Below are 13,044 nucleotides of genomic sequence, written 5' to 3'. Positions count from 1 at the left end.
AAAGACGCACTCTGGACCTTCCCATTACTCCAATCTTAATGCATTTTAAGATTTTGAGGCATTGCGTATCATTACTCTCCATGTTTTTCATCCAATTGACATTTCGAAAAGCACCCAAAAACACCCAAAGTGAAGCTTTTTATTTACAGCACTGGCGCTGATGTCGCATAATCCCCTTAATTTCACTAGACCTCACGAACTTAGAAGATTAGCCGGATCCTCCAAATTTTAGGCTGATCCCTAAGTCGATCCCTGTGTATATTTTGGGCTTAACACGATGACACTCAATAAAACAGTAATTTCACCTTTTCTATTTATCAGTTTAAGATCATGCGAAGAGGCTTATTCATAAATTCAAGCATCTCGTTAAGATTGGGACTATTATTATACTGATCGTGTTTTATGATTTTTATTGACAAAAAATATGTGAAAATTTTAGTAAAATCTCTATTAGTCAAAATCAAGACAGTAAAACGAGAAAAAATGTGGGAGTTCTTATTATTAACACTTCAAGACATCTAAGCTTTTTTTCGAAGCTTTCTCTGATACTTTGTACGGTCAACCGATATTCAAAACTAATTGTATCTCGCACATGAAATTTCTTTGTACAGTATTTTCTTTTTTATTTCAAGCTCAATTACTTTATTTTGAAATTAAAATACATATTTTTATTAATGAAATGAAAACAAATATCTCAGAGAACATCAGAAGCTTAAAAACGCTTTTCTTAGCTCAATTTGGCTCAATCTTAGCATTTAATGTTTATTGAGAAATTAAAGGGAATTCACTGAACTGACAAGCAACTATCAGAAGAATACTCGCTAGATGGCTCTGTGAACTGTTCTTAGGTTGCAATTTCTTATATCCAAATCAATTTGATACGAGGAGTCGTATTGGAATTACCGTTTAGATTGATAAAATTAAAATAAATCTCAAGCTGATGCGACAATGCAAAGAGCCTCAAAAAGACTAATTAAAATAATTAATATAATATTTTCTATTTAGAAGAAAACGAAGAAAACCAAAGAATTTGACTATTAAGGAATTAAATGACTAGAATTGTATCTTCAAAAGGCAGAATAAAAATTTAGGCAATTTTATAAAACTTGTATGAACGTTACAAGTTCTAGAAATTACCACTAATGGTACCCAAGTGCAGAGAATAAAATTATGTTGCTATTCCAATGAAAAAATAAAAGCTAAATTATTTCTTTTGAACAGTTTGTTTAGCACTTCACTGTTCTCACGTATATCAGCATTATCGATTTTTCTTTGTGATGGTTCTTGTCTCTACTATTTTTCTTTATTCTAGTGTTATCCTAAAACAAAACGTTGCGACAGAAATCAACAAAAAAGTCGATAATGCAGATGCAATTGAGAACAGTAAAGTGCTGAAATATCTTAATTTTTCATTGAAATAGCACTATTATGGAGACAGCTCTAAACGTGTGTAATTTAATTTTATAGAAAGACAATTTGTAAATGCGTATCGTGTAAACATGTAAAAGTGATTTATTTATTTATCATTTTGGAAAATGAACATGTTTATTTTAGTACTTTAGTGTTCTTAAGTGCTTCTGCATTATTAACTTTTCTTTGTGTTTGTTCATTTTTCGACTACTTGATGGTTTTCGAACACAGCGAAGATGTGGGAAAAGTCTAGACAGGAATCAGCATAAAGAGTTGAGAACAGTAAAGTACTAAAAACGAACATGTTTTATTAGCACTTTACTGTTCTCACATGCTTCAATAAAATCGATTTTTTTATACTGGTTCCTGTCACGACTGTTTGGTGATCTTAGAACATAACAAGGTATGTCGAAAATAGTCGAGACAGGAACCGACACAAAGAAAAGTCGATAATGCAGAAGCACTTGAGAACAGTAAAGTAACTAAAACTAAATGTTCATTTTTTATTGGAATAGCACCATTAAACATGCTTCACCGAATCAAGTCATCTAGAATGGCTATCAAGGGTTAAAAATTTATTATAAATTTCTTTAAAAGTGAAAGATGAACCAATAAATTACGTATTGTAGACTTTCATCATAGACCAAACTGTTTGCAAATAATCGGTCAGATCTTCTCCATATAGCCCAATTTTTGATGAAATTTCACATGTGTATATCTTCTCAAATCCACCCACAACATTCATCACATTTGCGATATAGAAGAGGCTGCAAAATTAATCTTCTTTGCCCGTACAATAGGAACAAGATCGATGAAATATATCCCATTCCTTACACGGTAAATTGTCTCTCAAAATAATCTCATCTCCATGTCTTGATGATGCAATTTAATATTCAATTATTCAAAAATTGTTACATAAACAGAAGAAACACAGCACGATTATCATCCGTTTGTGATTTTCTTCTTCCAATAATCAATTCATTTTTTCAACATTGTACACTTACAAGATTTTATGATTTTTGCAATAATCAACAACAAAAAAAAACATTTCCTGTATTTGCCCTTTGTTTGCATGCATGGAAAACTCTTTGGTTTCTTTAACAAGTTTGCTTTATGCGTCAGAAAATCAAAACAAACAAGAGCATTTAAGAGAAGAAACATAAATATTGTGTGTAATTTCAATTAAAAAAATTACAAAAAAAAATATTATTGAATATTTTCTCACGTTTAAACTGAAAGACATGAAAGTTGATTTTCTTTTAGAATGCCCTGCATACTATTAACTTCTTATAAATCTTCGAATTGTATTGTTTGGGTATTTTCATGAATAATTTCTCTATGTCAGAAAAGTGTAATGGATGAAGAAGAGTTTTAGGTGCAGAAAATAAATCTCTTTCTCTCTCTAGGCACTAAAGTACCCGTGAAATTTGCACTGGAAATGGAGGAGGTTAATTAAAATTTTTCGGTTATTATACAGTCAAATTGCAATTATCAGACCATATCCAGCTTTAAGAAAAAAAATATCGACTTATTCAGCACAAATCTCTTCATTTTGAGCTTATTTTCTTGAATAATGGGACACACTATCAGCTCTATCTAATTTTGAGGAGTGGTCCATCCCGGATATGATTTTAACCGGAAGACGTTACCAGAAAAACCCCTCCGTAAAAGCTGTTATTCGCAAAGTCCACATGGAAAGTGAAATTTTTAAGAATTGGCATAACTTAATTTTTTTTCCATTGAAAAGTCAATAACAGAGCACTTCTTGTTCATTGTGTCGTGGTAAAATTTGATCAAGGTGAATAAATTTCTCAAATTGGATTTTTCTACATAAAAATTGTGAAACAATATTCTCTATAATGCAATTGGAAGGGAGATCAAAGTAATAGCGAACAATACGACCTTAACATTTGGAAGGAAAATGAAAGAGGAATTTTAAAAAAAATCCAAGAATAAAGAGTTGGAGCACCCATCATTACCATCATCAGTAGTTGATCAGTTAGCACGCGAGAGAGAGGAATAGGTTTGAATTAAATCCAATTGGTCAGCAAAATAACCTACTTTTGATTAAACAAAAGATCACTCATCTAATCCTCAACTCTGCTTTTTTTTAGCCCATTTCACAATTCCGCCCCTTTTTTGGCATGAAGAAATTTTTAAGGAGGTGCAATAAACTAACCTTCTTCCACATTTGATGAGTCTATTAAAAAGTCATCCACGTAAAGCAAAAAAAAAACAGTCTCAAAAGAATGTAATATCTCAGGTCAAACCAGGAATCTTTGGCAGAAGAATTCACATAATCGTTTATTTATTCTAATACTGACAAATTTATTAGCAATAAATGCGAATCAATAGCAAATATTCTATTGAAAACGTCAGAGACACATTATTTCCCCCCTACACTCTGTTTTTTGTGAAGCTCGTGTAAGATGAGGTAACTCCTAAGATATCAATGTAAAATGTCTGCAACATTTATAACAGGCCCATTGGAATAATTTAGAAAAAGCACTGGCATTTGTTGAATGACGAGACTCAATATAAAAGCAATAAAGTTAAACGCTTAAATATCATCAAGCAAAGAATACTTAAGCAGGAAGACATTAGGCAAAGGCGAAGGCAAAGAACTTTATAAAATACTCGTCAATAAAAAGCTCTTGAGAACTTTGCTTCTTTGCAAAAAAAACATGTACTAAAATGTACTAAAATGTACTAAAATGGGAAGTTACCTTAAATGGAATCCTGAAACTTTAAGTGTGTTATCACAATTTCACATTAAAATTTTAATATGATTCACGTTAATTGTCTCTGGTGAGAGTCCAAATGTGTAATTTGTGTGTTTGAATCATTTTATATTCAAAATTTGATCTTATTTGTTGATATAAAAGGTAGACTTGGCCCGCAAAATTTTATATAAATTGATTTATAGCATTAATGCGAAAAATTAATGCGATTTTCTCTTTAATTTTTCAATGTGAAAAATATTAATGCTTTTGGTAAATTTAAACTTATTTTTGCAGGCCAAGTCCACTTCTTTATCAATAAATAGAAAAACCCCAAATATTAAGTGACTCAAAGACACAAATAACATATTTGGATGCTCACAAGCGACAATTAATGTGAATCACATTAAAATTTTAAAGTGCAAGTGTGATAACGCCGTAACACTATACACAGAAAAATAATGGGTGGCAAAGCGTCCCAAGCTTTGCGAAGTACTCGAACTCGTGACTTAGATGCTATACCTCAAAAGTACTTTAGCATCATTTTCTGTTTACCGGTTCTCAATCGATTTGAACTGATTCATAAATCATTCACAAGATCCCCCAAAATAGTTTGAAGTGTAATAGAATTGATTTTCGGACAAAAATTATTTATCGGTTCATAACCGGTTCATTACCGATTCACACCCGATTTATAAATTACTCAAAAGATCGCACAAAATAGCTTAGGAGCAATATAATACAATTTCAGATAGAAAATAGTTATCGGTTATGAACTGATTCATTACTGAGTCAAAACCGATTGGAATTGGTTCAGTTTTATCGAAAATTCCAAGACCTTTCCAACGAACCCAAACATGACCCATTCGGTTGAGAAATACGTTCTCTAGAACCCTTTTAAGCTTTGACCTTGAAAAACCACTATTACGAATATTTCAGCGGTATCTTATAGGGACGAAATGCCTGCCTAAATAATATCTTAAAAAGGCTCCGGGATTATACACATTTTCGGAATCGATAAAAACTACTCGAAATGGTTTAATGCATCCAGAAATTTTTTATACGCGCAAGATAATTTTTTACTCTATAATATTTGCAAAACGTTTTTGATGCCAATTTTCTGCCATTTTCCACGATAGCTGTTTATAAAAAATGATTTTAAAAGTAACCGTGTAAAAATATTTGAATACAATAGAAATGGATATTTCAAATTTTTTTCACAAATTACGTTCCCATAAGTGTAAGCAAAAATGCATAATACCATTAAGAACATTACCCCGAAATGCATAATCCTGGGACCCCCTGCATTGCTACAAAACAAAGAATATTCAATTAAGAAAAGATTTAGGAAATACGAAAGCAAAAAATTTCACGGATTGCTTGTAAATAAAAAAAAACATTTGACAATTTCACCATATCACAAAAGAAACGCAACTTTAGATGAAACATGTACTAAAGAGTAGGTACTTGGAGGACAGGCAGCTTAGAGAGATTTCCGGATTTTTCATATTTTTCCTTACATCATAATAGAACAAAATGAGGTAAAAAGATTAATGTCATCAAGTAAAGAAATTTCAGGCAAAAAAAGTTTTATGACGCTATTCCGAAGAGAGGAAATCTTTCACTTGAACATTTTTTTTAGTACATGACTGATCTCACGTGCTTCTGTGTAATTGACTTTTTGTATTGGCTCTTGTCACGTCTATTTGGTGGTTTTGATACGTGATAAAGACTTAGGAAAACAGTTTGGACTGTTTGGTGATCTTAGAACATGGCGAGGTATGGCGAAAACAGTCGAGACAGGAACCAACTGAAAGAAATGTCGATAAAGCAGAAGCACATGAGAACAGCCATGTACTAAAGAAAAATGTTTTAAAGATTTCTCCTTTTCATTTTTCATTGGAATTGCACCATTAGAGGTAACTTTAGAGTAACAAATTTATTATTTCCTTTTTAAAAATACTCCCTGAAACCTTCTGAAGAAATTTAAGATGTGCCAAGGAGTTCGTGAAGGAGTTCGTAATTTTGATATTGCTTTAAAAAGTAAAAAGGCTTTAAGTTAGGTGAAACAGTTATAAATATCGGAAGACAAATAATACAGAACCAGGAAGATATTCAAACAATATGAATCGAAAACACTTTGCAGAACGTTCGTAAACAAAAGCAAATTGACTTCTTTTGTATTTCTGAGTTTCTTTGATTATTTTTTATCCTAATCTTAGGAAAAAATATATAGAATGGGATATCTTTTTAATTTCGGACAGCATGGAATTCCGGACAAACCAATTTATGGTTCAGATAACTCTCTCAAAACTTGATAAAGAATTATTGAAAAAATTTTAAAAGTATTCTTGATCTGTGTAAATATTGAGTTACTAATAGATTGTCGGGATTATCATAGTCAGAACTCCTAAAAAGTCTTCTCTGGAATACCGCATTGTCCGGAGTTCCACGTTGTCCGAAATTACCATTTGAAAAATAAACAATGAATTTAAACGATTTTTTTTTCATTTTCAACTTTTAATGCATTGTTGGACTATTGTAACATTCTTAAAAGAATATCACTGTTGACAGATATCTACAAAAAGTGCAGCTGCCAAACAAACAAATGTTTGTTGTCTTGCAAAATTCTGAATAAATCTCAAAATTATGCGGAAAAATAATGTGTAAGGTCAGAGGCTAATAGTAGAACCTCAGTCTTCTGAAAATACCAAGAAATCGAGCTCAACAATGTATTTCAGTAAGACACACATTGCAATAAAATGTTCTTTTTAGTCTAATTTAATGTGAATTTTTTGTAGGAAATTGAAAGTTTTCCAAGAATAGTGGGTACAAAAGATTTTATATTTGCCAAAATGACTCCTGTTTTGTTTTCATACTTCAATTTTCTTTACTACAATCATACTGTAATGATTATTATTGTTAGTTTTTTTTTGCATCTAAGAAACAATACAAAATAGCCATGGGTATGAAAAGAAATTTAATATGTTATTTCAGAAGTTTGCGTAAGAATTCTTTTTGTGATGATGTTGAGAATATCACTCTTGGTTTTCCTTTTCTGCAAAACTTTTCATTCACACACTCTAAATCTACAATAGCCGAGGGAATACGCAGCTGGAAAAAAAATCCGCAACGGTAGTCAAAATAGCAAACAATAAAAAATTGTCTTAAATACAAAATAAATAATAATGAAACGTTGCGATTTGAACCACTAATTTATATTCAGACTGTCTAATTGTGTCAGTGTCAAGCACTTTAAAGTTAGCAACTCTATGAGAATCAACATCGCCATTCAACTCATGCGGCGCGTTTTTCCCTTTCATTTGCAAGAGTTGTTTCTTTTTTTTTTACTTAACTTTTATACAAGAGGGGTCAAAACCATACGATAAATAGGTTGACATACAGGGTGTGTCAAAAATTTCCTGAGAAGTCTAGAAATTGGTCTCTCAAGACAACAATATTACAACGTAAGAATAATGGATCCTTTCAGGAAATGCTCAAATATATTTTGGAAGCCGATTTTCGAAAGATTTTTTTTTTTCATTTTATAAAATATGGTTAATAGCGCCATCTAATGTTGGAGTTCATTTAAGTCAATTTAAGACAAAAATGACAGTAAATGAAATATATTTTCTTTTATTTTTTAATACATATATCGTAATAAATATTTGTAAACAAATAAGAAAATATTGCAAAAGTAATAAACAAAAGAAATGACTGTGTCACTTGGTCAAACAGAAAGCACTATCAGCGCTCAAGCGGTAAATACTCGAACTTTCTTCCAGACTTAGGACAGATGCGTTTCAAAAAACAAAAAGAAAGATTGAGTGCAAATATTCTCCAATTAAAAGATAAATGGAACACTTTGCAAAAAATGTCGTTGATTTTCGAAGTTTCATACGTAATTTCGAATTTTTATACTAAAATTTTCGCACGAGGTATAGAAAATTTATGAAATATCATAATAGAAAGCTGGAAAAACTATCAAAACTGTTACTCAGTGATTATGAAGTGATTCAATAAATGGAACAGAAATAGTAAATGTTTTTGCTTTAAATTTTTCCTCACAATAAAGTGAATTTCGACATATTTTGTCACTAAGGACTTCGAAATTTAAAGAGAAAAATACTACAGACACCTTGCGAGTTTATCAAGAAGTAGGAGTGTCTCTTTTTTGGCTTTTCAAATAGATCTTCGAATTTTAGAAACCCTACTCGTGAATGATAAGATTCTGACTTCTTGTTAATTCCATTTGTGCCTTATGTGATTTTTAGTTCGAATTTCGAAAAGTCACGAGTGTCAACTCAACAATGCCTGCATTCACTTTTTCGGTCGGATAATCAAAATAGTGACGGTCATGGTATTCCTATCCCAGCTATAGCTTTTGAGTGTGATATTTTATAATTTTCCCAGCTATGTGCGAAATTCGATATATAGTTTCAATTTTTCGAACATCAAGAACGTTTTATGGAGACACAACACTATTTCCCCCCTTTTAGTCGATACACATTGAGACTATAAAATCTCGACTGTGAACAATATGACTGGCACTTGTCAAAAATATTGAAATTCTAAAAAAAAATAGTAGGGGAAAGCGCGCTTCAGATGACTCAAGCTTCGGACAACTCACTTTTTAATGGTTCTTTTCATGAAATTTAAGGTATTGAAATGTCATGGATCAAATTTACTAAAAACATATTGAAAATGACGAGTTGTTCGAAGCTTAATCGTCCATAGATAGCGCGCTTTCCCCTATTAGCGTTCAAGCAGTGAATACGTGAACTATATTTTAGATTTTCAACACATTTCGCCTTATCACATTAATTGTTACTCGAAGTACCTGAGCTCTCCCTGCCAAACACTGACGGTTGATGAATTCAAAACGTTTTTTACGAAACATTCAGCTTGTCCAGCATGAATTAAAATGTTATTTTCACTTTACCAACGCCTTTGATACTTAATTGTGGTACCAAATGAACTATAAGCACATCACAAAGAAAATTCTGTTGTTTTTCGACAGAAAATAAATTCACGCAGCACAAAATAGAAAAATCAACGGTTTCAAAAAAATTTAAATAGCCAGATATCGGACAGAGCTGTGAGGATAGCCTCAGCTTTTCGCTATTCGGTTTTTTGATATCCAAATGACAGCTGTCAAAACACTCGAAAAATGAAAAAAAATCGTTCTTCACAAATGGGTTTTACTGCCATTTTCACCTCTAATCATTTGGTTAATCGGGGAGCTGAATGTGACAATTATATTTAGACAAAATGATGTTCGAAAAATTCAAACTGAATTCGAATTTTTCAAAACAAATTGTCGAGCAAAGTCTTAAGAATACCCTGCTAAATGAACATTAAAGAAGTTGCTTAAGGATATTGTAGGGGGTTTACATTGAGACAAGAACATTATAAACTTCTTTGCTTTGATTATCCTCACAATAAAAAAGTGAATACTGCCACTGATAACGTTTTTAACGCTTAGAAACCCACCAGGAAATCACATATGCCATCTTGTGGATTAATAAAGAAGTAAAAATGGCTTTCCTTTGGAAATGGGATCAATTTTCAAATGTCCATTTTCTTGAAAAAAAAAATGAACGCTGTAAGCCGATTTTCAAATTGATTGAACTTTGTCTTGGCTAAGTCTTTTCGAAAATCTTCGAAAGTTTGCTACTGAATTCACCCATGCTATCCGTAAATTTTGGCACACCCTGTAGAATGAACAATTCTTTTTTTCTTATGCTGGTTCAGCCCAATTCTCAAAAGTAATTTTGCATGTCTTACAAGAAACGGACAATAAATTTCTTGACTAACATCATCATCAAATTCACAACCTCCCAAGTTACAGCAAAATGAGTGATCTGTCGATCTCTATTTAATTTTATTTTATTTTTTTTGGTATTGTGTCCTCGAGAAGACTGACGCTCCTGCTGATGAAAAATGATGGGGAAATAAGATTTCAAAAATTGAAATAGCATGAAAATTCAACAAGTCAATCAATACTTGGCACAATTAGGGGAATATCGGAAATCACGATCATGTTACAAATGATCTAACAAACGTTCTCTTATATTCCTTCTCCTATGTAGGCAAACCTCTCATTTTTCACCAAGTCTTGTGCCACAAATTGATCACACTTTGCGAAAAGAACACACGTGGGGAGATCTGGATTGTGCCAGAGAAGTTGCACCATGAATGTGTATCCCCAGAGAGACGAAAAATGTTCAATTTGATAGTCCCAGAAAGGCAAATTAGTACCTCCAGGGGATATCTTTTTGCTTTCGCGAGAAAGGTCATTGTGCTTCAGATATTATTTTCTATTTAAAAAAAAACAACGCTCAATGAATGAAAATTACCAATTTCGTCGATAAAATTTGTATCATTATTTATAGCCTTTCTTCACTTTGGTGCTATTCTTGTATGAGATAAGAGTACACAAAACAGGAAAAAGCCATATATTTCTCGCACTTTATGATAATTCTATTTATGTATTCTCTCTTTCTTTCTCTGTTTCTAAAACAACTCTCCACAAATGTCCAATGTAGGAAGATAATCTCAACGTATTTCTGGATTTTAAAAATAATTCCAATATCGCCTGACTCGTAGGCAATACACACGCGACATGATCGCGCGCCAAAAATAAACATTTTTAAGTCAACTTTGTGAAGAAAAATGTTTCGGACAATGATAAAGAGTTTCTCAAAACAATTTTTCACACAAAAGCAACAAGAAAAAAAAACTTAAAAAATATAGAGATCCCCCACTTTAAAAGCGGTACACGCATGTACCCAATATAAACAGCTTTAATCATTGACTTCACCTTCAATTAATGGGCAATTTAGCTGTATTTTAATTGCAATGTGTCGATTTCTTACATAATTCATTAACATTAATGCATTTTTCTTGCATTTCTCTTTCACCAGTGAAAATTTATTCCGGACAATGGCCGATTTGGTCGTGTCGGAAGGCTATGCTGCCGTAGGTTATGAATACATCAATGTAGATGATTGCTGGTTGGAAAAATCACGAGGTCTCCATGGAGAGCTTTTAGCAGACCGAAGACGATTTCCTCGTGGCATGAAAGATCTATCACAATACGTAAGTTACTCTAATTCAATTTATCTACTTCGCAATTTACAAATTAGCAAATTGTCTTTCTGAAGATTAAAAATTGAAAACTATTAGCCGGGACACATTCCACGGTTGCACTTGAGTCCGTAAAATATAAAATAAAACTAGATTTTACTAAAATCAAGATCAATTTTTCAGTGTCATAAACTACAACATTCCATAAATTTATTTAAATTTTCCTCATAGAGTCAGAAAGAAAATAAAAACATTCACAAGACCGCTAATTATCTTTTATGGTGCATGTCTTTGCTCAATGTGAAATTGAAAAGTATAACAAAATTTTTTTGTTCGTCGCTTCTCTAATTATTTTGAATTAACGAGCAGCAACTTTGAGAAAATGGGGCTAGAAGAGCGTCCTATATTTACGGGGCGCTCAATTAGAAAGGTCAATGGAAAAGTCTTGAAATCTTTGAGAAATCCGAACACTGAGAGAAATACGAAAAAGTTAAAATAACATTCCGGAAATTTAATTTTACCTTGCACTATTGATCCGAAATTGGTGTAAATATTACCCCTTTTAGGTGTATTGGGGGTTAAAGTTACCCTTTTTCATGTTAATTTTACCCTTAAAAAGGTGTAAAATTAACATTAAAAAATGTTGATATATTTTCACACCTAGAAAGTGTTAAAATTATGAGGAAAAAAGTTAATCGCACCCTCTTTTTTTCTCTGTGAACCAGTTCTAATCGGTTATGAACCAGTTCTAAACCAATAATTATTTTAGATCGAGATTTTACATAAAAACACTTTTTTTGGTCAATATTTTTCGTGATTTAGAAATCGGTTTAATTTGGTTTTGAACTAATAAACCTCATAAAAAACAATGCAGTGGAAATACACTGTAGGAAGAAGTGAGGCACCTTTGAATATAACTGAGCCATATTGTAATTGAGCTTCTCAGACTGTTTGTGCAGCTAAATTATATCATCATAAGGCTCAATTTTATTTAAAAATAGGTGAAAAATCCCAATTTCAATACTGCCCACATTCAAAAGTGCCCCACTTCCCCCTAATACAGAGAGTATATAGTGTGCTTCCACTGCATTATTCTTTTTATATATTTACTGCGCCAAAATCTATTTGAATCGATTTGAAAATCACGCAAAATTTTATCCAAAATAGCTTTTTTGTATTTTTATTTTTTTTCGAACTCAACTTAATTATTAGTGTAGAACCGCTTCATAACCGATTAGAACTAATTCGGATATGTCAGGGATTGCAAGACCTTTCCAATGACGCCAAATTTGCTCAAATTGGTTGAGAAATATGCCCTCTATAGTCTTCTTTAGTTTTGATTTTGATAAATTGTTATTAGAAAAGGTTTAATCGGTATACCGTTATTTTTGTAATGGAAGAAATATCCGTCAAGGTAAGCTTTAAAACATACACAGAAAAAAAATATTTTGTAAAAATGTTCGTAAATGTTTGTGAATTCCTATGAGGGAGTTACGAAATGCTTGTGCATCGTATAACCCACAAACATGATCGTAAAAGTTTGTACTTTTTTTCTCAAACATTTATCGTAACATGATCACTTGACGAGCATTTATTGTACTTTTACAAACATTTGTTCGTAAATGTCCGTAAACATACAAAAAAAGTTCGTAAAAATTTATCATTTGTTCGTAAATGTTTGTTTTTCGAATGTTTTACGAACATTTACGAACAAATGACAAAATTTTACGAATACTTTTTGTATGTTTACGAATATTTATTTTATTTGTTGCCAGAAATCTCAAATATGTGACTTCTGACAATGCCACGTGAGCTGAAATTACAA

The 13,044-nt window shown here is 31.9% G+C and overlaps 2 protein-coding genes across 5 annotated transcripts in view; one reads left to right on the top strand and one right to left on the bottom strand.

The window, feature by feature from the left end:
• LOC129808274 (6-phosphofructo-2-kinase/fructose-2,6-bisphosphatase-like) overlaps positions 1 to 13,044 on the bottom strand; it is a 114,243-nt gene that overhangs the window by 69,909 nt on the left and 31,290 nt on the right. The gene's annotated exons all lie outside the window — the stretch shown is intronic.
• Positions 1 to 13,044, top strand: part of LOC129808275 (alpha-N-acetylgalactosaminidase) — a 62,001-nt gene that overhangs the window by 44,829 nt on the left and 4,128 nt on the right. Inside the window, exon 3 of the mRNA XM_055858116.1 lies at positions 11,057 to 11,231. Within this exon, the coding sequence (XP_055714091.1) occupies positions 11,057 to 11,231 (175 nt within the window). The remainder of the gene's footprint in view (positions 1 to 11,056; positions 11,232 to 13,044) is intronic.

This window comes from Phlebotomus papatasi, chromosome 3 (genome assembly GCF_024763615.1).
Source record: "Phlebotomus papatasi isolate M1 chromosome 3, Ppap_2.1, whole genome shotgun sequence".
In the NCBI taxonomy this organism is placed as follows: domain Eukaryota; kingdom Metazoa; phylum Arthropoda; class Insecta; order Diptera; family Psychodidae; genus Phlebotomus; species Phlebotomus papatasi.
This window is presented reverse-complemented; position numbering and strand designations above follow the sequence as displayed.